Raw genomic sequence first — 27,121 nt, forward strand, 5'->3', positions numbered from 1 at the left:
AAATATTTTACAAAAAGAGAATATTTTCAAACTCATACACAATTGACAATTTTCTGCCATCACAAATTTTGTGTTAATACTGAGCCACCGAGAGTTTATTGGAGTTTGCAACAAATTATGATATGAGCGATGCTAATAAAATAAACACCCAACTAATGGAAGGACCAAGATCTGAAATCTAGGTGATACAAAAAAGGTTAATACCCAGAGACAATGAATGAAGCACAATGTAAAGCTCCTGCAATGGAAATCATGCAGTGCACCTTTAGGGGTGTGCATTTTTAACATATATTATTGACTTGCACAATAAATCAATTGTAAAAAATAACATACACTCATAAATATATTTCAATATGATTATTTGTACACATTTCTGATTTTATAAATATATTTCTTTAAAGATAGAAAACAAAAACATAAATAGAATGAAAGCATGGGGACATGGGAGAAGAAATACAATCAATATTTAAAAATCATATGATTTTGTTCACTTCTAAGTCCAATCATAGCGTTATAAAACAGATGAAGAGATGGCATTCTAAACCTAAGTTTCGCTTCTCACTATGTATTACATTGTTATGAAAAAGGCACAATAGGTGTTGTACGTGACATTCTTGTGTTATTTGTCCTTTTTTGCATCTCTACGAATAAATATTTGCTTGCTATTTTCATTTGATATTGATATTTTAGAAAACAATTCTATCTCTTCTTAGACATACATTTTCTATGAAAAAATATATAACTAGAGTTTCAAAGGCATTTACAGAAATATGTACACGTTTATCATTTGCTTGCATGTGAATGAACGCATTTGCAGAATTAGAGGGTTAATAATTGTTATATTGTATGATAAGCATTTTATATAAGAGTACATTCTTTTCTTCTTGGTAGTATTATGAAACCCTGTTGGACTGATAACTCGCCGGCATTGTGTACATTGATTAGTTTGCACTTCTTTGTAGTTTATTGACAATTAGTATATTTCCACTGGATTATGTTCTAGAAATAAAGACACAGAAATATCCAATCCAAAGCCAACATTTTAACAGTCTGATTCTTGTAATGTGAATCCTTCTACTTACTTTTGCCTGGACTGTTTATTAGTTTGTGCTTTTAAAGTTTAACCCAGATTCTGCAGCAGTGATGCAAACCCTTTTACAAAGACCTTTGGTCATGCCCACTTAAAAAGACCTTCGATGTGTTATGTGATCATAAATGAAAGAAAGCACTGTGGCCTTCCGCTCATTTTAGACACACAACTGATCTGTGTTCCAGTTGTTTCTGGCCACATGTAGGTTTTCTGTAGGCATCGGCTTTACTGATTTAGCCACAGTGGAAAATCCAGTCAATTAATAGAAAAAGGTTCCTACTGGGTCCAGGTGCTGAAACATGGGAATTTTGCATATTTAGTAGCTGCTACTCGGAAAACATTTAGATGAGTCCAGCTGCATTTTACAGCTGGCTGCTTTAGTGTGATAATGCCTACAGGTTTCTGGAGGGATGTTTGTTTAGCCAGATGTCCTGAAACTCATATCCCACAACTGGATCCAACATAAATGTTCACATGAGAACAGTAATTGAAAGCCTGAAAGCTGTAACCTTAACTATATTCTAATGACCCAGTAACACAACTATCATTAGTGTCTCTGTGGCAGCGAACGTTTTCAGTCATATATGAAATGGCACAGCTCTTGAGAAGATAATCGTTTACATTATGTTCGTCATGTCATTATTATCATAACCGGAAGCACTCAGATGGCCCAGGCCTCGGGCCCCTTGGTTGTGTGGGTGTATGCTTGTGGGCAGTGAATAAGCCTTCAATTCTCTGCGGTGTGTTCCTGCGCTGGGTACTTTCACCAAATAAATATAATTCCTTACTTTCTGGTCAGCATCAATTTCCTCTACAATAACCTGTGGGCCCATGACAGGGTCAGTGGAGTGCCGGCAACGCCCTTATCAGTTGGAATGCACACCAGACAAAGATGTCCCCTTCACCCCTGTTATTTGCCTTGGCAATGGAGCTGCTTGTAACCTGGACCAGGCTGGATGCATTGGTTCAAGGCATCCAAAGCGAGGGGGGGGGCACTGAGGACCCCATGTCTCTGTACTCTCAAGGGATGCTATTCTTCCTGCAATGCACTAACGGGACTGGTCAACGACTAATGGAGATCTTAGGGCTCCACGGGGAAGCCTTTTATTAATTGGGAGAAAATTACCATAATCCCAGTTAGCGGGAGAGTGGACACAGTCATTGACAATCCAAGCTGGGCATCTAATAGAAAGAAGGCTTTGAATATATTGGTATCCATATTATAAATGACCCCTAATGTGGTATTTGAATAAAGACCTAACAACACACTACTGATCTCCATCTTAGGCAGAGAGGTTCTTAATAAAATGATGGTACTGTCCAAACTCCATTATGTTCTCCAAATGTTCCTTGACAGTACCCCTTAGCAAAGTTTTGACAGACTGCAGGAAAGAGAACAGAACTTCCTTTGGGCTGGTATTCACCTGCAAATTGCTTTGATAAATACAATCAAGTCAAAATACACTCAATCGGTCCATGAAGGGAACGGGGAATGGCAGATATTTGCATATATTTTGGGACACATAATTGGCTAAGATAAACAACTATCTCTGTGGGTTAGAAAGTACCCAGCTAATCGCCTTTAACTAGATCAATTTGAAGGGAACCAATTTATGGGTTGATCTACAGCTCTCCCATACCAAAATCAACTCTCCATGGCAAAAGTAGTTAAGGATGATGGTACAGGGCCCACCATAGGAAAGGGTGGTGGATCAAATTACTCCTAGACTCTACTATGAAGAGGCATGTGGCTGCTACATTCCTGCTAGACTGACTGGCTTTGAGAAATGGGACCAAACAGGGATCCCTAGCCTGGGAGACCTTTGGAAGTTACTCAACATATAGAGTTTGAATTCAGCAGTTCCCAGTTTTATAAATACTTGCAACTTCGATATGCACTAGAAGTCCATCAATCAGACATGAGTACCATCCTGGAATTTAAATCCTTTAAGGTAAAAGTGACAATAGAAAGAATAAGCAGGGAAGACACTTCAAGACTACCAGGCTCTAATTTCAAATGCTCCCCGTCTCTTTGTGAACCTGCCATCTAAGTGGAAGGGGACCAATGGAGGTGGAAGACAGAAGGGGAGGATGGATGGCACTCGGAGGACTTGTCAATACAGCCGGACTGTGTTTGATTTAACGGAACTATTTACATACAGTGTTTTATACTCTTCAAAGGCTGTACAGGATGCCATTCCAACGTTGGTAAATTTGACCATTTGGCATGGAGCTGCCGAGTGATACAAGAATATTGTAAATCATATATATCATGGATAACATGATACTTGATTACAAAACCAATAAAAAAGAGTTTTATAAAAAAACAAAAAGGCAAGCACTGAAACGGAAGCACCTAAGAAATTCTTCTTGAGTTTTTTAAATTGCTATCCCAACTAATTTCCTGACTCTGATGGAATTGCAATGTTTGTAAGAGGTTTCTTCATATCACATTATTTGTTTACAATTTTAAATGTCTTCTGTTTTACAAAAATGTCCAGGTACTCGCTTCTAACATCTAAATTCATTGCTCAAAGTCAGATTCATCATCTAGTAAATTATCGGACTCTTCCCTTAACCCATAATAGAAATCCTCGTCCTTATCCACAGTGCGCTGACTTGAACCGAAATCTAATTGGCTGCATTCTGGCACCATCTCTGATGTAAAATCTATGTGATTGGCCACAGACGGTATGATGTGACTTCCATCATCCTTGCTAGGAAGTTGCTCCTCGCATGGTAAACAATCAATAAGTGCAATGTCGTCATAGCAAGGCGGTCCACCAATCAGTTGCTCCACTGCTCTCTGACGCAAAAACACATGTGTTAGCTCCTTGTGGACAGACAGAGCTGGGCTGCTTTCATTTGATTCGTCTGAAGATGACGTATTAGCGTCTTCCTTGAAGGATGCCAGCGGTGCTTCTGTATGCCACTCTGGTTGACTGGAAAAAAGCAGAGAACATAAACTCTGAATTAATATCTGGTATTAAAAGTACAATAACAGACTTGTTTTTGCATTTTGACTTTCGGAAATGCAGTTTACTGTAAACGGCGGTTTTCTCGGAACCTGTTGTGAGCTATGTGTTGATGGTTTTGCAATGTTCGTTTTGCTTAGCTATAATTGGTGGCTCCACCTTGACACCTGGCATGTTGAGCAGCTGGCCTGCTGAGCTGAGCACACAGGTTGGACAGAACATAAAACAACATTATACTCTTTGAGAACGTAGCTATACCTCTAGCTTTATCTATAATTACTGGAAATACAAAGGTTAAAGGGACATTATAGTTAGGAATGGAATTAAGACATTACCGTACATAAAAATGAACCCAGATATTCTTTGAAAGAAACTAAGGTTAAAGTGGCAGAGGTAGGCATAGTAAAACGACCGTATCATACTAAAAAAACCACAAAAATTCAAATAAAAAGCGAAAGGTTAAAGTGATGTCATACTTAGGTAATAAAGTCTCACGAGGCTTAACGTTCAAAACCCTAAAAAAACAATGATATTCACAGTTATAGTTCAGAGAGCTAACCATAACTTATACCCCCCTCATTCACTGCTTATGACCTCACATACTACAGCACTCATAATATGTTAAATGATATTACTGATGACATCTTATGACATCTTTGATGACATCACTGTTAACATCATTCTTTGACTAAGAGTATGAGAAAATATTTGGGGCATGGTAGTAGTTTTATCAACCTACATATGTGCCCAAAATTCGAAAAGCAAATAACTGCTATTGAGCATAACCTAACATTCAGGAAAGAGCGCATATCTGTGACGTCACCCACATTTGGTGGATGTCATCCTCTTTTTACTGGTATTCGCTCACTAACAAACAAAGGGGCTTATTTACAAGCCTCTTTTGCTGCTGTAAAATGGGAAAAGTGGCTACGCAAGGGGCTTGTAAATAAGCTCCAAAAGGCCTCAATAGACTTTAAAGCGGTCACCCACATTTTAAACCTTAAACACCCTTAAAAAACTGTGCATTCTATATACAGCTTAAGTGGTTCACCCCTTACTCACCTCACAACACCCACAGGTTTGAGACAAAATGTTGACAGGTATGCACTGGCCACTGATAGGGAGCCGACTGGTGGATGATAAGCACAACCCTTTAGTGTTTAGTAAAATACACTACACACTTGGTATGAGAAAAATGGCATACAACCCAGAGCCATGTTTACAACCCCTACATATGTCATCCTTCGAGTATGTGCAATATTATTTTAGAATGTGCACAGAAGTTCTGCATGTAAACATCCACAACTCAGAAACCTGCACTTAAGATACAACTTTTGTAGAGAACTGTCTGACATATATTTAACATGCACATGTGGCCAGATATCGACTGGTGCATAATCAATTGTGAATTTTGACAACAGGCTTTGCTTTTAAGCAAGAACCTACTTTTAAATGTGCCTTTGCAACCAATATAATGTGTGTTCAGCCTTTAGGGTGGGCTCAACCATATTTCAGGGAGTACATAGGAGAAGTAGGCCAGGGGGCTTAACAGATGAAACACTGACACCAGATGAACTGACAGTCCTTAATAAAGGACTCGGGTATTAAGGATATTAAGGAAGGAAAAGGAATTCCTCAACACAGCCGAACCCAGAACATCATTCCAAAGATCCATAAAGTCAGAACTCCACCGCCAGGAAGACCCATTGTGTCTAGGATAGGATCGGTTCTAGAACCTCTTTCCCAGTACACGGATCGGTTCCTAAGCCCATTGGTCACACAGATTAAATCTTATGTGAAAGACAGAAAAGATCTACTTAACATCCTGGCAGAAATTGATTATGAGTATGACCCAACACAAGAAAGGATGATATGCCTTGATGTGAAGGCACTGTACACAAGCATTCCCCAAGAGGAGAGCCTATGCATCATTGAAAACATATTGCGTACACAAGAGTGGCCATGGCATGCACCAATAGAATGGATCGTGACATTGATGCACATGGCCTTGACTTAGAATTTCTTAATATTTGAGAACCAACTCTATTTACAGAAGCACAGGACTTCCATGGGCAGCACCTTTGCCTCAAGTATTGCATGCCTGTACATTCACATCTGGCGAAGGTATATAGATGATATCCTGGTAATATGGCACAGTGATGAGAAGAGCACTGAGACATTTGGCGAATGGATAAACCAAATAAACCCATTCCTCCGCTTCACCATGACGACTCACGATACAAAGGTATCATTCCTTGATGTAAACATCATAGCCAGAGAAAGAAAACTCTCTACACCAAACCCACTGACCGAAATAGACTGCTTCATTTAACAGCGCACACCCATGCTCCCTGAGAGAAAATGTTCCAGTGGGACAGTTCTTAAGGACCTGTAGAAACTGCTCGGACCTGACCAGCTACACGGAGAAAGCAGAAAAACACACCAAGAGACTACAGGAAAAGGCGTATCCCAAAAGTATTATAGAACGAGCCCAAAAAAGATCTCATAATACTCATAATTACTTGAAACTAATCTGAAAAAAGAAACCAACTCACTGTTATGTGTTACAACTTATAGCTGATTATCAAACATCATAAAGAAGATAATAAATAAAAAGTGGCACATCTTGACCTCAAACCAACTAAAGTTTGAGAAACCTCTTTTTTCTTTTAAACGCAACAGGAGTATCACGAGTGCATTGGTCCACAATGATTGCTGGAAAAACCAACAAGACACACAAATGACCCTGTGGAACCAACCATAAGTGAGGGGACATAACTCATGTGGTTCATGCATAGTCTGTCCATTCACAGCCCAATCTACTCATAATAATTTGGACCTTCCCAAGCTATGGGAACATCAACACCACACTAAGTGTAGTGCTGACAACGTCGTCTACATGATTGCATGCCCCTGTAATAGCCTATATATTGGAATGACAGCCAGGAAAGTAAAGACATGCAGCAGTGTGCATAGGAGCACTATATGAAGAGCCAGAACATCAATAAAACTCACAGCCCATTATGTTGAAATGGAGACCAGGATCTAAAATGGACTGTGATGGAGTAAATCAAGGGGGGCACTGAGTTGACCCAAAGACTACTAGAGCAGGAACAACGTTGGGTATATAAACTCAGGACGCACACACAAGGGCTCAACGATTCAATCCCATGGGCCAACTGACTCACAAATGAGATATGCCCTGGAATCAAGATAGCTCACATTTATGACCACCCATACGCAGTTGAAGACACACGTTAATACAATGTATTTCATCCACATACACTCCTTTGTCTTTAAAATGTAAATAATCTCTGTACATTACAGCACTGATAACATCTTTTTAGAAAGGAGTATGAGATAGTTTGACTTCTGTCAGATGACAGTGTCAGCCGGTAGACCTGGACCACCAATAGTGCCCGCGATTTGGAAATAAATACATTACTCGACACCGTCACTACTCACAGTACAGTAAGTGATGGAGCACTGAACGCTAACAGCACTATCTGATATCCCATCCGATATGCTCTGTGTCCCTTTTGGTGTATTTTTGTATTTTCGGCTTCTTTTGTAGCGAAAGTCATAAAAAGAATCACCCATGATATACGGTGTCATCAGATACACCTACTGCCAAGGTTTAAAGAAGAACCAGTGAGTCTGATGAGTTAGGACTACATGCACCATGCAACCATGGGAGGACGTAGTCCGATTCTTCTGGTCACACAGAAATAGATGCTGCAATGGCGTAATACCGCACGCCGGGGGCAGGGCTCTGCCCGCTAACGAGCCGCACATACCTCCAGAGACCCAGAAAGCTGGGAGAAGCGGGACCGAATAGGTGCTTAAGTGGGGCAGTTCCCTTAATGAAGTAAGTGGAATGGGCATGACTGAGAGTGTGTTACTACAAGTGAGGGTGCACCAGGTAATGAAGTCCAGTTGACTGAAAGTAGTGTCAAAAAATCCTTTATTTCAAATTTCTTTATTTCTCTTGTGCGTCAACAACACTCAGCCAACACGTTTCATTCCCTCAAGGGGTACTTCATCAGGGCTTGTAAGGTCGTCAAATGATATCCACAGATGAAATGTTCAGATAGGAATTTCCATATAGAAGCTTTAGACTCATAGAATTTTCTCCAGTGTATTGCGCTGGAAGCCCTTGGAGTTACTGCAGGCATAATAAGGCCAACATATAGCGAACCGTCACAATGTCCCTCCGATCAGCTCCAAAGTTGACTGAGAGTACAATTTGCACACTTCGGGATTCATAGTTATTTGGGGTGTTGGTTGTATAGGAAGTGATGGTGCCTGTCTGTTTCTGCGTGTGATATGTATGTTTGATAGGTTGTGCGGTGCAAAAGGTAGGGGAAAACACCCTGCAACCCCTAAATTGTGAAAGATCAAATCCTACACATAACTATAGCACAAGATCCTATGCACAGGCTATGAGTGTTCTCATGACAGTTCATCAAATGATTAGAGCACAAATATATCGAATCTGATAAAGTCTTTTATTCCAATTAACGCAAAGCATCCAGCCAACACGTGTTTCGTTGCTCTGGGGATACAGAGTAGAACTCACACTCGTGGCCGAGGTCGATCGGAGCGTACCCGCTTCAGATCAAGCAACATCTTTCTGCAGTGACACGTCATACTCGTATTACGGCATGGATTAACCACCAATTATTTTTCATTTTAGGTTCAGTAGCGACCTTTGGAGTGCACTATAAGTTTGACTCAAACACAGAGAATACCCACAAATTTGACTAGCCGGGTCGAAATTACAACCGACAGAGTGGTTGCTTGATAAAAATATGAAGACCAAAACAGCCCTGAAGAAGTCAGGGGACATTTTCCCAGAGCGACGAAACATGTGTTGGCTGGATGCTTTGCATTTATTGGAATAAAAGACAAAGAAAAGACTTTATCAGATTCGATCAATATTTGTGCTCTAACCATATGATGAACTGTCATAGCATGTGTATAGGATCTTGTGTTACACTTCGGGATACATGTTTGCATATCCAACGGGCGCATAACTCTGGCAATGCCGTCTTTCTTTTCTCCCCCTAAACTCTGTTACACGCCGCAATTGTGTGACTACAGGGCTACTCTTGACACCACGTACCCTTGTGAAGCAAGAGATTCACCACGGAAGGGTGAGTGCCCAGGGAATGTGGCTTAGCAATTAAAAAAATGTCACAAATGAATGGTTATTGCATGTTCTGGTTTTTAAATCGACAAACATTTGGGTGTATGATTTTAATGGTGCATGGCGGAAACAGGAGGTGTAAGAAAGCCTACATCAAATACTCACGAGATGGGTTGGTGTTTGAAGATAACTCAACCACTAATCTGAGTGTGTTTGAGTAACAACACACCCAGTGGCCACTATGTAATGAAATCACAATGAATGATGCATGAAAGTGCGCAGTCTCTCACAAGGACTCCACAAACAATAGTAATCATGCAGCATGATATGGGCACATGAAGTGACAGTCAATTTTTTATTTGTTATTTACAGGTTGGACACCATCACAGATTAACTGGATTGAGTGCAAGTATATACCTGGCTGGTTTAGGTGCGGAATCCTGCAAACTTTCGCCAACAATAGGTAGTTCCTAAATAATCCAAGGGAGGTAAACTTGAATTGCCCTAAAGAAAGTCCAGGACCCAAATGGGGCCAATTTTAAGGGCTGAAACATGTTGGCTTTATGTTCATAGGACTATTGCATCCTCATTACCCTAACCCATACTTTTATTATCCCCAATAACTCCACTAATAAAAGGATACCTTGGAGTTAAAGGAGGAAGTTTAATCTTTAAGCCCCGTGGCCTACTTATCCTAAGTGCTGCCTGAAATATGGTTGAGCCCACCCTGACCTTTAGGAGTCAGGGTGAACCCGATGATGAAGGATGCCACTACTAGAGTGTGTGAGGGTTATATAACAAACAAGAATCCTTTCCTTCTCCTTTGTTCATTCTATCCACTGATATGGGCACATAAGATAATTTTAGGCTCAACATCACTGGAGGCCCTTTACTACAATTTTTTTTAAAGATCTAAGGATGTAAATTCATAACAGTATAGTTGATTATGTCATCAATGATGTCAGCAATGATGATGTTACATATAAGGTCACAGTGCATGAGGAGTGCAAAGGTTAAAATGAGCTCTCTGAACCATAACTGGAGAATTTAATGATTTGTTTTGGTTTTTAAAAGTTAGGTCTTGTGTAACTTTGTGACCCAACTAAAACGTCACTTTAACCTTTGTTTTTTAAACATTTTTTTTTTTTGCACAATAAGATCTTTTTACCATACCTAACAATAACATCACTTTAATCTTTGTTTTTTAGTGAATGTATTTTATTTTTTACATAAGGTAACGTCTTATTTCCATACTTAACTATAACGTCACTTTAACCTTTTCTTTTTTCAGTGAGTTTCAGTATTTATTTAACAAGTTAAGCCCTTATTTCCATGCCTGACATGGATTTGTATTTCTTTTGTTTTTTCCAGATGTCCTTGGATTCTGTGTGGAGATGATCTTCCGTGGCCTTTGGAAATATTTGTTATTAATTTCCCCAGAGACCAAGCCCACTGCTTGAAGCAGTGCCTGTAGTGCAGTGCAAAATGTCACTTACTTTCAATTGTTGACACAGCTCTTCCTGTGGAGCAGTCTGTTTTCCTTCAGCCGCTCGACTCTTCTGCACTATAGCATGAGCTATGCTGTCTATGCTTACCAGGTGCTTTCACATCCCACTGATTCCCATGGAATATTGTTCAGATTTTCCTCTATGAGGTACCTGGTTGCACAAAGTATACGTAAACTCCTGTGCACTTATTTTCTTTTGGCCAGCTGGAAGTTAGAAAAACTGTTGCACTACATATCCTTTCTCCGGCCTTGGCTGTGGTGCTGCAGAAGTAGATAGGATGACAATGATCAAGGAACTTACCTTTGGTAACAAAACTTCAGATGGATACTCATCTAGCCACAAATTAGTCACCATGTGAATATTCCCCAGGAATCAGACTGGATTGAGAAACTGCGTGCCGGCAGGTGGCGCGGTGCAGCTCTATACCAATATTGTTCCATTCCAGAAGTGACATGTAGAACCACATATGAGCGCCACCCATATGCACTGACATCCATTGCTTTTTTACAGCTGTCCATGCCCTTAAACACAGAGCCTAGCAAAAGTAGGGCATGGCCAGTGTGCAGATCTATAAATTGGGATCCTTTTAGATGGAAAAAAGCCCAGTTCACAGACCAAGGAGGTGAGAGGGTCAGTGAGGAATATGCAGTTAGACAGACTATCCACCAGAAAGATTGCTACTTAAGCTGAGTAACTTGTTCTTCTGCTTGATACTTCTAACCACAGATTCTATACCATGTGAATATACACCATAGCAGTACCTCCCCAGGTGTTGGGTCTGTGATTTGGCACAAACCAAAAAGCCTTGCAAGACCGAGCAATCATCTTGTGCTCTCTAATGACCCAAATTATGGTGCCTGTCTATCTCTTTAGAGGAACGTTTGGCAGAAAAGAAGCTCAGACCCTCAACACCAACTTATCTGGAAAGAATGTTGTATACGATGGGCTAACAGCAAGAGCCTGCAGCTCACACACATACCTAGCCAATTTTCTGGCAATAACAAAGACCACTTTCAACTTCAGAATTTCAAGGGACAACTCTGCAGATGCTCAAAAGGGTGCCCATCAACAAAGTGAGAACTAAATTCAAGTCCCACTGGGGCATCACTGAGATTTCAACATAAAAGGCGATTTTAATAGAGAGGGCTGATCTGGCAACAGCAAAAAAAGCAGAAAGAGACGACTAATAGCTTTAAAAGTATTCAAATCACGGCCTTGTTGGACCAGGGACAAAATAAACAACAAAACATTAGACAATTTAGCTTGTAATGGATCAGTTTGGTGGGTGCCGCACCAAGCCACAAATTTGTCCTATCGATTGACGTACACTAATTCTGTACAGGGAAGCCTGATCACCAGGATGACATCAATGACCTCAGGAGGAAGGTCAAATGAGGTCAACAGCCCCCACTCAATCTTGAAGCAAGGAGATGCAAACTGCTGCTGAAATAGAAATCCTCTCAAAGTGGCAACTTGATTGGAAGACAGATGTTCATGCCCAGGAGTACCATGCCCTCCTGACCCAATCCAGTGGCACTAGGATGATTTGGGGCCCATTGTTCCTGATCTTTTTCAGGACAAGAGAGGCAGTGATGGGAAGGCATGCAGGAGTCCTGAGCTCCACTCTAGGTGGAATGCTTCTGGGAGAGAGAGCCTTTTTGGGTACTTCAATGCACAAAAGCGCTAACATTACGCATTCTTGGCAGCGGTAAAAAGATCGAACAATGGTTCTCCCCATTGATTCAAGACCCCCTGCAACACATCTGGATGTAACTGCCATTCGTGTTCCACTAAGTGTTGGTGACTGAGTTTGTATACCCTAGTGTTTAGAGTTTCCACCAGGTGGTTTACCACCAGATAAATTCCTTGGTGGTCCAACCACGTCCATGGGGCATGGGAGGAGTGGCCTAGAAGACAGCTGGTGTTCACTAATTGCAGAGCAAGTCTTGTGGTGGGAAATATGCGATTGCCAAATGCCTCTATTCTCTTGGATTAATGGTTGAGTGGGGTGGTTGGGAATACATTGGAACTGACCTTCCTATTCCCCTCCTGTATCATCAAGCTCTCAGGTGTGGAATATTGTGTGAGAAAGTCGCCTGTGGCTGGCGGTGATGCAGAGTGAACTGCTTATTAACTGATTTGAACCTGGTTTCACCCAAGTGCCCAAGAGGGCATCTGTGAGGACCGTATTAAATGGTAATAAATGTTTCGTAGGGGCTTGACCAGGCTGGAATACCTCTGTCAGAACATTAGTCCTCACCTCCATTGTAAGCAATTGTAGGTGTAGTACCTTCACTGCCCTTTGTATAAAGACAGTGGTAGAGCTTTTTTTGGGGGGCACGGCTGGACGGAGAAACAAGGCCAGTGTCAAGAAAATTAGGGAGGCCACTGGCATCTTGTAGTTATTTATACCAATTTTCCTCATCGTATTGAAGGGGGGGGCAAAATAATCTCCTTCTTCAAAATTGTCATTGTCTCAGCCAGTGACGAATAGACTGTGCAAAGTCTGGACCCTAACACGTGGTCAGGGTAAAGTATGAGAATCAGAATGGTTGTAAGCTGGCTGTGCACGAGTTGGATCAGCTGTGGCCTCGGTCAAGATTGTGGTGGATTCTGCTTGGAGTCAGAGAACACAATGGGTTGCAGATCCTTCTTTGGCGTCGGTGGCATTGGCACTGGCAGGAAACCAGTGCAGCAGGTGGTTCCAGCATCAATGTCAGCACCGTCGTTTGAGGGCAGATTGCAAAGAGAGCATAACAACTGGTGGAAGTCCAGCTAGAGGCCCCTGCAGATCTTTGGGGAAACAGTAAAATTCAGAAAATGCACAGCATGGCCTCCCTACCGGCCTGCACTTGCTGTGACGTTGCTGATGGACTGCTAATTTGGCATGCGTCAGGATGAGATTTGGATCGGCTCCAAAGGACATCAAGAATGAGACCAGGTGGCATATGGATATCCTCGTGCCTACTTAGGAGTCTGAGAGTTGCGGGAGGTGACTGATTCAAGATGTTTGTTCATGGACTTGCCTGAAGATTTTAACCATGATGATGAACTGCCACAAGAAAAACTTCATGAGCTGGAACAGGACCAACCTTTCGACTTGCCTGATCACAGCGTTGAGACTTTGGATGTTTTGTGAGATACAGTTTCACCTCGTGGTCCTGTATTGCATGCAGATTTATCTGGGCACAGTTGTCGCAGGCCCTGTACTCGTTCTTTGACCCTGGGCACCTTTATAAGGGTCTGTCACAGACAGTTATTTGGGACAGTCCCTTCATGGATTGAACCCTGTTGTCTTCGGAGGTGACATTTCCCTTGAATACTGGAAAATTCAAGCGAAAAGGGTCTAGAAAAGACACGGAGAAGTTCTAGATCCACATCTTAAGGCACGGAAAAAAAGGATCTGATGTGAATGCGCATGGATGGTACTTATATGTGGCTCCACTCATCACTTTCGGAGCAGAACAATATCAGCGCGGAACCAAACGACGCCAGCTACCAGTATTGAGATACTGTTTTAAAGGTTCCGGATTCAGTCTGATACATACGTAATATACACAATGTGAGGCATCGGCAGTTAGACGTATCCATGAGAAAATGATGTCATCTTCAGATGCTGCAATCTTATAAACCTGTTCAATGGTGTGCTTGTTGTGTCGTTGTGTCTAGTTTTGTCTGTAGCCATTATGGACTGTGATGCACTTAGACCAAATTACCTCTCTTAAATACCAATTTGGTAATGGTGATCATGAAAATCATTTCAGGATGTTTCTAAAGGCTATGGGTTTCATTTTTGAGCAGTGTTCCCTGAAAGGTCAAACAAATGTCTGCTTTCATTTTCTTTTTTCTGGGTATCCCCTACGTGGAAGTCCTGCGTGATTTGTAGAGGTAATGACTCTACGCAGGGCCTTTACTTCCTTTTATGGGGTCATGCAGGAATCCACAGGACCCATACATTTTTTGAACAATTTGTGTTTCCTAAGAAGGATCATTTAATTTTAACTCTGAGCCTAGGGGTTTTCTCAAAGTCACAAGTAACCAAGATCTCTTTTAGTTTTGAGTAAAATGTGTGCGTTTTTAGGTGTTGCTGTACAGCAGGACCTCAAATGGTACAAGGGTACCTGGAACGTACAGTGAAATTACATCTCATTGGCTGATGTCACTGTATTGATGTAATTTAAAGGTGGTCTCATCTAGTTACTGCTATCAAAGAATGGCATTTGAGTGTAGCGACGTCCTCTGCAATCTCGGCTCAGTTGTTTCTGTAGTCTTTCCCATTTTCTGGGGATTCAACTACAACTGATAAAATTGCATCTATAGAAGACTGTGCAGAACCTCAAAAAATCCACAAAGAACAGCAACAGTAGAGGACTTTTTTCACAGTTCACTGTTTGGGACTTCCTTTCAATCCATAGAGGTAAGAAGAAAGTCTGAGCCATGGTAGTTACCTTTAGCTTCTTCAACCAAGATGTTTCCAAGGGTATGGGAAAAAAAGGATTAATTTGAGACATTTGGCATGATCAAGCATCTAAATGCTTGGCACACCTTGTAATTTTTTTATCAATCTCTAAAAAAATTAATGTTCTTTTTAGAACCATCTTTCTCCATACAAAATAGAAAATAAATTGCTCTCCCCAACCGCTGAGTGGCTGCCAACTCCAGCCACATGTAGCTGTGATGGTGGGCTGTCCACAGGTTAAACTCACTGCGGCTGGTCAACTCCCTGCTGCGTGGTTGGCTGAAGGGTCTGGCCTTGAGGTTCAGCAATACCTTTTCTGTATCCAGTACAAAAGTCTCACCTCCATAGTACTGCAATATATAAGATTGACCCCAGAACATCGATGGTACACATTATCGATGACAAAAATATCTGAAATAAATATTGCCAAGTAAGTCTAGATTTTCTATATCTAACTCCATATATGTTACCTACACAGTACATATATCTGCAAGGTACATAGATGTGGAGTTAGGAATAGTAAATGTCTACTCCCTATATGCAAGTACCTTTTGTCTTTGATATTCTTGTACCCCAATATTCTGCCAGTGGATGTTCAGTAACACCATCACAAGCTTTCTTGGTGAGGTTTGCACTAAAATGGATTTGCTAAAAGTGGTCTGACTTCTACTGAATACATTTGTATTTTGTGAACCAGCCTATATATTAATAGTTCAGATCTAAAAATACTGAATCGTTGTGGGTCACAATTCAACCTACCTCATTAAAGTGCATAAGATAGGTCGCAAATAGCAATCCACTATGATTGACCACTATCATAGACATGGTGGCCAGCTGGGATCAGTAGACCACCATGCATGTGACAGTTTGTAAAAAAGCTATATTTTTTAAAAAGCATCCGTTTTCCTTAAGAAACAAAGGGAAGTGTTAAAAAAAAAGCTATGCAAACCTTTTTAAGGAGTATTGCATTTAAGTCCCATGCAAAGGGCTTACTATCTCCTTTGAGTTGGTGGGACAATACTGTTTTGCGACCGACTTCAGGAGACCCACCTTAATACACTCCTTCTAAATACGAATTGGGCATGGGTTTCTAAACCAATTTAACAATTTGAAAAACCTTTTCCAAATCTTTAAGTGAGTTTAGTACCTTCCAAAAAGTTTTTGAGCTGTCCAGACCCTTAGATTGATCAAATCTGGTGCTTTGAGACAGTTGAAACTCTTTGTACATGAGTCCTATAGTCTCCTGAGGACATTTAGATGGGATATTAATGTTTTTAGACCCCCTACCCTTTTTTTGGCTGCTGTTTGATGGATCAGCGCAAAAACTCCCATGAAAGAGCCGAGATGGATTAACTTCTTTTGGAAAGTTTAGTGTAGATATGTTACACGGTGATGAAGTTATGAGTGAAAATATACACCCTTCCTATGGAATCTCTGACTGAGCTATAACTACACAACAGCCACCACCACTGTGTAATTTATACTTATATATCTATATCTAGCAATTTTATCTACTTTGATTTCCAGTATGAGCATCTCTTTTGAAAACGTTGAGGATTCGATATTGCGTTCTGCTAAAGACTCAGAAGGATCCTGCACATCCTTTGGATTGAGGCAGAAGTGAAGCATCACTTGACAAGCGGAGGTCTAATAAAGTCTAATGGAGACTCTGGAGCCTATTCCCTTGGTCTTGAGGCATTCTGTGAGTATCTGGTTCAGATTGTGTCATTCATCACTAGTGCCTTGGACCTCCAGTATTATTGAATTGCCGTTGAATATTCAAGAACCTCCCTTTATGCAGCAGACTCTTCAAAAAAGAGGGTTAAGCAGTCACACTTTATTTCAAGAAGTAGTTGTAGGTTTGAAACTAAGATACACTTAAAAGGTTCATTCAGAACTAAAACTTTTCTTTCTACATTACATTGCATTTTTTGTTTGTTGCCCTAATTCTTTCTTCTTCTCTGCTTTGTTCCCTTTATTCCCTTTCTTTTTTCTTCTTTCCATTGTTCTTACTTTTTCCTTTCATTCTTTCTTTTAACATACATTGCTTGTATCACACTGTCCCTTTCTTTTTCTCCTTCACTCCTTCTTTTCATTATATTCTTTATATGGTTCTTTCTACCATTTGCTCATTTGTCATTCTCTTCTTTCTTCTGTGTTTATTTTTCTTCTTTCTCCTCTTCATTCCTTTTTGTCTTTATCTTTCCTTTGTTCCTTCCTTCTTTTCCTCTTTCATTCTGTTTTTAATCTTTGAATCTTCATTATTCCTTTGCTCCTTTATTTCTCCGTTTATTTCTTTTCATGATTTCTTTCACTCCTGTGTTCCTTCACACTCTTTTTTCCCTTCTCGCTCTCCTTGTTTCTATCTGTTATTATTTCTTGTCATCTTACATTTTATTTATGGAATTTATATTCCTTCTTAATTTCTTTATCCTTTCTTTCTCCCAGTCATGTGCGCTTTATTTTCTTTTTTTGTTCTTCTCTAATTATTTCTTCCTTTCTCTTTGATTCTTTTACTTTCTCTCTTTCTTTCTGCACTTTGATCATTCCTTCTTTATGTATTTCACTCTTTCTCTCATTGTTTCCTTGTTTCTCTTCTTCCTTTTTGTTTAATCTTGGCTTCAGTTTTCCTTATTCCCCATTCTTCTTTAGTTTATTTCTTCTTTCTTTCTTTTGCTCCTTAATTCTCCTCTACTTTCTTTATTATTTACTATCTGTATCCCCCTTCATTTCTTTCTTTTTTACTCTTTAGTCCCTTCCTTCATTCATTCCTTCCTATAACATGTATATATGATGAGGGCCAAAATAAGTTAATGTTGGGCTTGGCCCTTTCTGCAGGGTCATCCCCAAATGTTTTGCCTTCACCCTATTGTTTTCTGAGCCTGTTTCTGTTGACTTTTAGGACTGTGCACACTTTACCGCTGCTGACCAGTGCTATTGTGCTTGTGCTCTCGCCACTAAACATGGCAGAATTGGCTTAAACCCAACTGGCCTATTTAATTTACCTTTAAGTCTCTTGTAAAGTGGCACTGTCTGTGCCCAGGAACTGTAAATTAAATGCTACTAATGTGACTGCAGTACTGATTGTGCCACCCACTTACGTTGCCCTTTAAACATGTCTCAGGCCTGCCATTGCAGCCTGTGCGTACAGTTTTAAACTGCCATTTTGACTTGACAAAATAACCTTTTGCCAGGCCCAAACCTTCATTCTAATACATATACTTCACCCTTAGGGTCGGCCCTGGACAGCCCAGAGGGCAGGGTGCAGTGCATTTAAAAAGAAGAACATGTACTTTTAACTTTTCCATGTCCTGGTAGTCAAAAACTCATGAATTCTTTTTTCACTTCTGAAGACCTACCTCTCTCATAAGAAAACATTGGAGTTACCTTATTACATTAAATAGCTGTAATTTCTAAATGGGAGCAGGTAGCTAGTTCATGTTTGGTGTCTTTGGAATTGTATTGAAGTATCCTAACTAATGATGAAATCAGATTTTAAATTACAATTTTGAAAATGCTGCTTTAGAAAGTTGTCATTTCCTGCCTTAGCCACTTAGTGTATGTAGCCTGTCTCTAGTCACATGCCTGTAGCTGACAGCTGGACTTTGTGTATTCCTCATAGACAGCCACACACAATCCAGAGCTTAGGTGTGCCTCAAAGGGCCATCACTGGCAGAATGGGAGGGCGGAGCTGGGCTCAGCCATACTTACACTTGAATAGGCTGTGTCCTGCTTCCACACATTGAACAGTATACCCCTGAGGGTAGTGTGGAGCAAGAGCAGGGAAGGCAGGGTGCCTGAGACTTCAAAGGTAACACTCTAGAAGCTTTCTCCCCACTTCAATGGCACAACTAGGTTTAAATACTGGACCTCAGACACCACCACCTCAGTATACTTCTGGACCTGTTGATACTGTGCCAGGAAGAAGAACTGTTGTGCTGCTGAATGACTGCCACTCTGCTGGACTGCTGCCCTGGTTGACTACTGCCTTGTTATGCTGCTGCTTTGCTGTGCTGACCTGCTGCCTGAGTCCCTTTTGCTTGTGGGAGGACTGGACCTGCGTCTCTTGAACCCAGAACCCCAGAGTGACTCTAAGGACTAGTTAGCTGGCCTCCTGACTTGAGCCTCAGGGCCAGAAGGTTCAAACAATCTTGACCCAGCACCGGGAATCTCCAAAACTGTGAGACTACCCTGCCAAGTGGTGCCAATCTAGTCCCGGACCCTTGGAAGTGGGCCTAAGGTGCTCTGCCAGACTCTGTGGAATGGGTGGAACCTAGGCATCTTCTCTGTTGTGCGGCTCAAACCCGAACAGAACTGACTCATAACTACTACTGCGCGGTTTGGAACCGTCGTAAAGACCTGCACCGCATCATAGCCCATTGCTGGACTGGAACCTCAGCTGGGCAATGCATCCTTGGTGAAGGCCTACGCATTGCTAATCGATGACAGCCTCGATGATGACGACGGACTCCTCATCACAACCTTGAAGCTCCTCTACACCGACATATCACCCTGACTGCACAGCGCATCCTCGACTCTGAACTTTGCATCGCAAGCCCTGGTCGAAGGGATCTTCGACAAAGATGCAGGACCTTGCACTGCAGCCTCACAGCATCTCAGAACCGAAGAATCACTTCAGCTGTGCAACACATCATCGACTCAGATCCTTACAACACTCTACAAAACATGATTTAAGGTACTTTGTTCAGTTGCCTAACTAGGTGCCTGTAGCTGGCCTGCACTCCATCAAGGTTGGCCTAAACTTGTGACTCTGTCTCAGTCTGGCTCAACTCGACCACAGGTGACACTTTAGGCCTTCGGGATCTATTTTCACTAAAATCCTTAAAATTGAATATCTCTGGTTCACCTAATTGGATTTCCATTGTAATGTATTGTATTCTATTTTTCAAAACTGGAGTGGGCTACTTTTGCAGTGTGTTTTGTGTTACTGTTGGAAGTGTTGCACAAATACTTTACACATTGCCTCTGAGTTAGTCCTGACTGCTCTGTGCCAAGTTACCCGAGGGTTGAGCACAGGTAATTTAGCGGTTGCTTGTGACTTCACCCTGAGAAGATTTGTGGTCGGTGCTTGAGAAGAGTTTCACCCCTCTCAAACAGTAACCTAATATCTTAAAATTATTTTACAGACTCTTCTACTGGTAGCCACTAGTTGCCATCTCTAAACCCCTTGGACATTCATTGAGGGATGTACTAAGCTTTCAACACCCAATACCCCTTCAGCCCTACCTACACTTGAATAGGCTTCAGATCTTATCGGTTGTGTGGTAAATATATGCTGTGTGAGTGTGTCTGCTGGTGCTAGCGGGTGCATGAAGCTGTGACGTTCTGACTTTGGCAAGGTGTGTTCACTGGGCTTTCACAAAGGAGGGGAATGTCAAGCACAAACTGTTAAAAAATAAATGGATTCCCAGGGAAGCAGGGTAGAATCCCCGAGGTGGGTTTCTATGACTTCCATACATTTTTAAGTGGTGCACCAAGGGTATGTTCACGGATGGCCACAGAATGTGGATTATGCTTCAACTGAACCTGACACACTAAAGTGAGAGTCAGGTTATATAAGTGCAGAGCTGTGAAATAGCTGAACTGGTTTTCCTGACTGTGTTGTGGGGGCCACTTTGAGTGCACCTCCTCCCCTCCAGCCTATAGAGCTTTGTGCTCTGCTGGAGAACATCACATAACAGATCGAAGATACTCACTGGGCTCAGAGAATGTCAATTTATCTGAGCAACACAGAGCAGGTCCGGAAAGGGGAAATAAGTGAAATAGAGCCGGATAGATCAGCCGCTATTCTCATTTGCTCGCCCTATGAAACGGGACACCAGTACACATTTATACCACTGTGCAAAAAATTATTTCACAATTTCAGTTAAGAAGTACACTACATTAAACTTGTTTAATTTGTTCTGTATTTCTTCGATTTCAAAGACATTTTGTATTTGCCTGTGCATCGTAAAATTGTCTTTACTTTAAAATGTTTCCCTTTAGTACCTTTCATTTTATTTGTATTTCCTTAAAATTGTCTTATCTTAAAACTGATTTTACATGATTGGATTGCTCCAACGGTGGTTTCTCATTTTTCGAATAATTCACATACTTCAGTCTGCACACTGATGGAATTTTCACTTTGACACAGATTTTCAGACAAGTACATTCCTGAAAATAGCTTTTACCAATAAAGGTTATGGAATGCAGCCGTGGAAATCATGAGCAGCATCAAAATCATACGGACTGAGGATTAGTAATTGTTACCTCTGTAATGTGTATGCTACCCTGTGAATTGTTCAAACATCTGTGCTTGAACCAATCATATTATCAATATTGTTAAAGAGCTTACAGTGGCCCATCATTTGAGACAACAGTTTTTTGATATTACTTCCTGCGATATCATCAGAGTGAAAATGTACCTCACTTTTGAAGTTGCGCACAAATACACAACGAAGGGTTCATCCTTTCCAAAAACAAGCAGAGTGTAGTTCATTCCCAATATTCAAAACTGTGCATGCATAAGTGTCAGTATGAGGCCTCATCTCCCTCCCAGTAAGAGAAATGCTTGAGAGCACCAGCACAGTTTCCTGACTTCCTCAAGTTTCTACAGTCCTAGGGAAGTGTGAGAAGGAGGCAGTAGCTAGTGCAGGCGCACGCTGCCCCTCTTCTTACCTCTGAGGGTTGTATGAGTAGGAGGTGGGCAGCAACAGCCTCAGCCACTTCCCTCAGTTCAGAGAAAACAGCTGAAGTCAAGGAAGCATATTTACAAGGGCATATTGCCACCATAATGTCACTTTTAGCGACGTTCTGGTGGCGATATCCCCTTCTCCTTATTCCCAAGCGGCGTTAAGCCACTTACCGTGGCTAAATTCTGCCTTGTAAATAAGGCCCCTTTTCACGCTTCACTTAGGGGCCTACTAGGATGGCGGGCGTACATTCGTCTGCCCGCCACCCTAGCGGTGCTGGGACCAGCCGCCAGTAGTGCGACGATCCCGCACCGGCAATTAGGATGCCACCGCCACAGTGGCAGTGGCCTCCCCCATCCACAACATTGTGGTGGGTGGTGCACACAGCACCACCCGCCACAATGCTATGGATGCACGGTGCGCATTTGCATGCACAACGTGGCAGGCACCGCGTAGTACCTGCCACGTTGTGCATGCAAATGCTGGGGTTGTACGATAGGTACCCCCCATGTGCACCCTCCAACATCCTGGGGGCCCGCAACGGGCCCCCAACAGCAAAAGGCATAGTCCTGCATGCATAGTAATGTGGTTGGCGGTGTCTAACAGACACCGCCACCATATGCACACCTTTTCCGCCAGGTCGACTCATCGACCGTGCGGAAAAGTGGCGGACGGTCTTCCCATCCGCCGAGGTACCCCCCCGCCATCATGATCAGGCGGGAGGTAAATTATATGCGGGCGGTGGAGAATGGCGGGCGGATCGCCACCGCCCGTATGGCGGTGGCGATCCGCCCGCCATTCTTATAGACCCTTAGTGTTAAAGGGGCAAGCAATGAGTGTTGCAGTGGGCGTTTCATCGCAACACCCATCGCTTTTTGACGTTGCCCCATATCTACAAGGCTGGGACAGCACTAAAAACCAAGGCCAGGTAATAACTGATCTTAGACTGGCGATATGAGGAGGAATTATTAATTTTTCCTCGTTTTTTGCTTTTTCCATGTGTGCTGCCGTCTTTAAAGATTGTTTTTGTGCAAGGTGTCCCTTCCTGCACATTAACAATCAACCCAGCAGCGCAGGCACCCTTGCAACATGGAGCAATGGTGTCTGTACTGGCGCTAGGCAGCTTTATTAGCGTTGGCGCAAGAGGAAACATAGGGGTGCGCTGTATATTTGCAAATATGACGCATCCCTGCGCTAAAAAAATGTTGGGGCGTGGCGTTACCAACATTTTATTGTGAATATCCCTCCCACAGGGTGTGTCATAGCAGTCGATAACAGCTGCCACCAGACCTGTTATGTACAACTGCTTCATATTTAGCTCATACACAGCATGAATGTAGGTCAATTACCAAAACGGTCCTACCATTCTTTTGGCATATGAAAGAGTAACACAAGGAATACTTAAGAGCACCATCCTCCAGTGGCATTGTGACCAAATACACGTTTGCTTTGTTGCTCTTCAGACCTAATGTATTACTCTGGGCTGATATTTGTAATGAGATTAAACATCGTCCTTATTTACATTCATATCTAATCTTAGTAGCTGTAGTAAAATCACTTCTGTAATACAATAGGAAGCTAACTTGCTCTAAAAGTAACTTAGTACTCACTACTAGTGATTGATTTAATTGAAAAGGCAATTACTGATCCAAAAATGCTTTTGACAGCAAGTCTTAAACAATGCTAACCCAAATAAACATTACGCATGTTTTTCAATAATGACACCTTTCAACCACATTATAACAAAATGCCACACCACAAATATGAAGAAACATGTTTGGCACACATTTCCACATCTAAAAAAATCGGCTTTCATAATCACGGCCGGACTGAGAAGCAAAATCGGCCCTGGCGAACAGCTCTGCTGGCCCGCTGGTGGGGGGTACCACTCCCATCTCACTGCTGCCACTTTTGTTACAGGGGGCCAATATTGCAGCTATGCAGCAAACCAGCCCCGGTTACAAAAACAGCCGCCAGGGGTCCAAATCCGGCCCCCACCCTGGAAGCCCACCAGGGAAACGCCCTGTGCCCACTACAGCCAGTCCAGCCCTGTTCATAACACAGTTGTAAAAGATGTTTCATCCACCACTGACTTAAATTCTCACCAAAGACATTAGATAGCACCATTCTAAAATGTTTTGTGATCTGACTCCATGTGTTTTATCCCCATGGCTTTTTCAAGGCTTCAAAATAGTTTAGAGAAGCGATTCTCAAACCGTGGGTCGGGACCCACTGGAGGGTCAGGATGCCAAATTTTGGTTAGCCGCAAAATGTCTGGTCTATATGTAAGTACTATTTCAAATTATTAGCCCTATTTGTGCATCAGTGCAAAGGTGCTTAATTAACAGTGTCCAATTTTAAAACAAACCCTTGCAAGTATTCCCAAGCAAGATTCTGGGTCAATCCTCCAGTATTTGTTGCTGCTAATATTTTATTTCTCAAAGCCATTTCAACATATAATTTGCCCACTATTCATAATCATACACAACTATACCACTTGTGCATGGCTTTCACATATACATTGAGAAATATAGAAGTGGCCTACCTGCCAGAGCTGCTGACTTTGGACCCAGGTTCAAGTCACGGAGTTGGCTCACATCCTTTGATTCTGGACAAATTACTCAATCTCCCTGATTGAAATAAAATGACTCTCATCTTGTGTAATGTAATCTGGTGCTCATGGAAGGCACGGCAAGGCTTTTGGGCCGTGTTCACGATATAGAACATTCAAAAATATATATAATGTCCGAAAATGGGCCTCGTTTTACCACAAAAAATGGATATGAGGCCCTAACCCATACTTTGCTGCAGAAGGGGCTTCTCACAATGTGAGTCTCACATTTGCTAAAATCACTAATATCAACACCAATATTTTCAGAAGCCTTGTGATTTTTGTGAAAGGATACCATAGTCCAGCACGACTCTCTGCAAAGTGTTCCAGCTGTAGACACCAGTGCAGTTCACCTTCTGCTACTTTTATGGACAGATCAATATCTTGGCCACAGTCTGACATTGAAGTGTGTGGTCATGTTAATGCCATTTACAAACAACTGATGTTATGACATTAAAAAATTGCTAGCTAAATGCCCATTAAAAGCTAGGTGGGTTGCAAAAGTTTGGTGTTCTAAAAATTCTGTTGTGGTTCTAAAAAATTGGGGAAGTTCTGGTTTAGAGACTTCTTAAGCTCTTGATTTACATAGTTATTTTTTTAATTTAGAATGATTAAACTATTAGTCATAATTGTGACTAATAGTAGCTTGATGATTGGAGCATAATGCACAGTTAACAGGTATTTTCATTGTATATGGGAAGATCAGGCAGGGTTTCGGTATTTTCGGAACAAGGACATAGGAGAACGGTAGAAAGAGAACAATAATAATGTGAAGACCATTCGTGGTTGGCTGGGGCGTACAGACAGGAGCTGTGTCTTTCAGGTGAGACACAGAAGGCCAGCCAATCAGATTTCCACTAGGACTGCATCCAGGGCAATTTAAGCAGTCTAGTGGCAGTAGCAAGATGCCTTGCAACTGCTTAGTGGTATGGTTCATGCTTGCTTAGTTCGATCACAGTTTGGGCATTTGCCTACACAATTGTTTTCTTCTATCCTTTTCCATGTGTTTCCCCCTTTTGTGACTTTTTGCTACTCTGAAGACCAGCATTCTTGTTGACTTAAACTTGCTGTGTAATATTCAAGGACATCACCATGTCTCAGCATCTCTTGGTGCTCCCAATCTTGGGGACGGTTGCCAGGCAATTCCTGGGTTTATGAAGTAGCACCACTGATATTACTTACCATCTACCTTTGTTGCTACAGTCGGAATCGCTGTCCCGGTGATGTGTGAGATCCCTTTATGATAATCCTTTCGAGTATAATGCGTTCACAGAGCCTTTAAGGGGGAAGGACGCGAGACTGTCCCTTCGTCAGCAGCAGCTCGCGGTTCACACGCTCCTTTGTGGGGGTTCTGGGCACCCTGGGGCCACTATACAGAGGCCCGTCAGACACTTGCAAGGCCAAGAGCCATAGTCACTTCAGGGCCACAGGAACCCCCCGCCCCCATAACAACATCCCGCAAATAACACACAGACACAAGTGTTAAGATTGGGAAAAATTGCTGCAGGTTTATTGTTACATACAACATTATGTAATCACGTTGGGTTATCTTACGGGCAATCCAAGGGCAGGCCGCATTCTCGCCACCTGCCCGCCTGATGAGCCAATCAGCACAGTGGCGAACCACCCCGCTGCTGATCATTATGGTAATAAACTACTCACGCCCCTTGCGGGGCGTATCTAAGCAACCCCCGGTTGCACAGGCCCACAACCGCCCGAAGGACTACTGGGGCGCCGTCTCGGATTCCTAGCCTCACATGAGGTTCTAGGTTAGGCTCTGGCACCCCTATGTGCCCGCTGAAGTACTGTGTTGCACCTCTCTGTTTCCGGATTGCCCTGTAACTCCGCCTGCAACGAAAAAGGAAACACATTAAAACTCCCTCAGGAGCCCCCCCATAGCTGACACTCAGGGTTAGAGGTAGGGAGGGAAAGAGTGTCCCGACGTGTTCGACGCAACGTCCGGAGCGGCAAAGAGGCCACCACAACGGCCAGAGGGGGAGATATAACCTCTCCCTGCCAGCCCCGGACGTGCGTCATAGTTCCGCCCACCTCCACCGGGCAACCTGCCCTGAGGGGTGGCAACCATTAGCTGGGGGTCGGGGGCAGCCCTACGTGACTAAGGGCCCGCCCTCCTGATGGCCACCGGGTGGCCTCGGGCAGGCGCATAGTCACTTCAGGGCCACAGGAACCCCCCGCCCCCATAACAACATCCCGCAAATAACACACAGACACAAGTGTTAAGATTGGGAAAAATTGCTGCAGGTTTATTGTTACATACAACATTATGTAATCACGTTGGGTTATCTTACGGGCAATCCAAGGGCAGGCCGCATTCTCGCCACCTGCCCGCCTGATGTTATGTTATGTTATGTTAAGGTGATTTATTGTGCGCACAGATACTCCAGCCAAGGAGCGTCCCGGCGCAAGGACAAGGCAAAACACAACACAACAGAGAATAAAGACAGAGCCACTAAAACAGAAAAGTTTTTATCGCCCTCCGAAAAGTCAAAAGGTCCTCCATCAAACGAATTTCAACAGGGAGGGAGTTCCATGCTGATGCAGCCACGACCCTGAAAGAACGGCCTCCCATACGGCTGAGCCTGAATCTGGGGACCACTGCAAGGGCCAAACCCTGGG

General features: G+C 42.5%; 1 protein-coding gene across 1 annotated transcript in view; it reads right to left on the reverse strand.

Moving 5' to 3' along the window:
• Positions 1 to 342: 342 nt before the first annotated feature.
• BSND (barttin CLCNK type accessory subunit beta) overlaps positions 343 to 27,121 on the reverse strand; it is a 167,573-nt gene continuing 140,794 nt past the window's right edge. Inside the window, exon 4 of the mRNA XM_078670193.1 lies at positions 343 to 4,032. Coding sequence (XP_078526319.1) covers positions 3,615 to 4,032 — 418 coding nt within the window. The 3' untranslated portion in view covers positions 343 to 3,614. The remainder of the gene's footprint in view (positions 4,033 to 27,121) is intronic.

Source organism: Lissotriton helveticus, chromosome 1_2, assembly GCF_964261635.1.
Source record: "Lissotriton helveticus chromosome 1_2, aLisHel1.1, whole genome shotgun sequence".
In the NCBI taxonomy this organism is placed as follows: domain Eukaryota; kingdom Metazoa; phylum Chordata; class Amphibia; order Caudata; family Salamandridae; genus Lissotriton; species Lissotriton helveticus.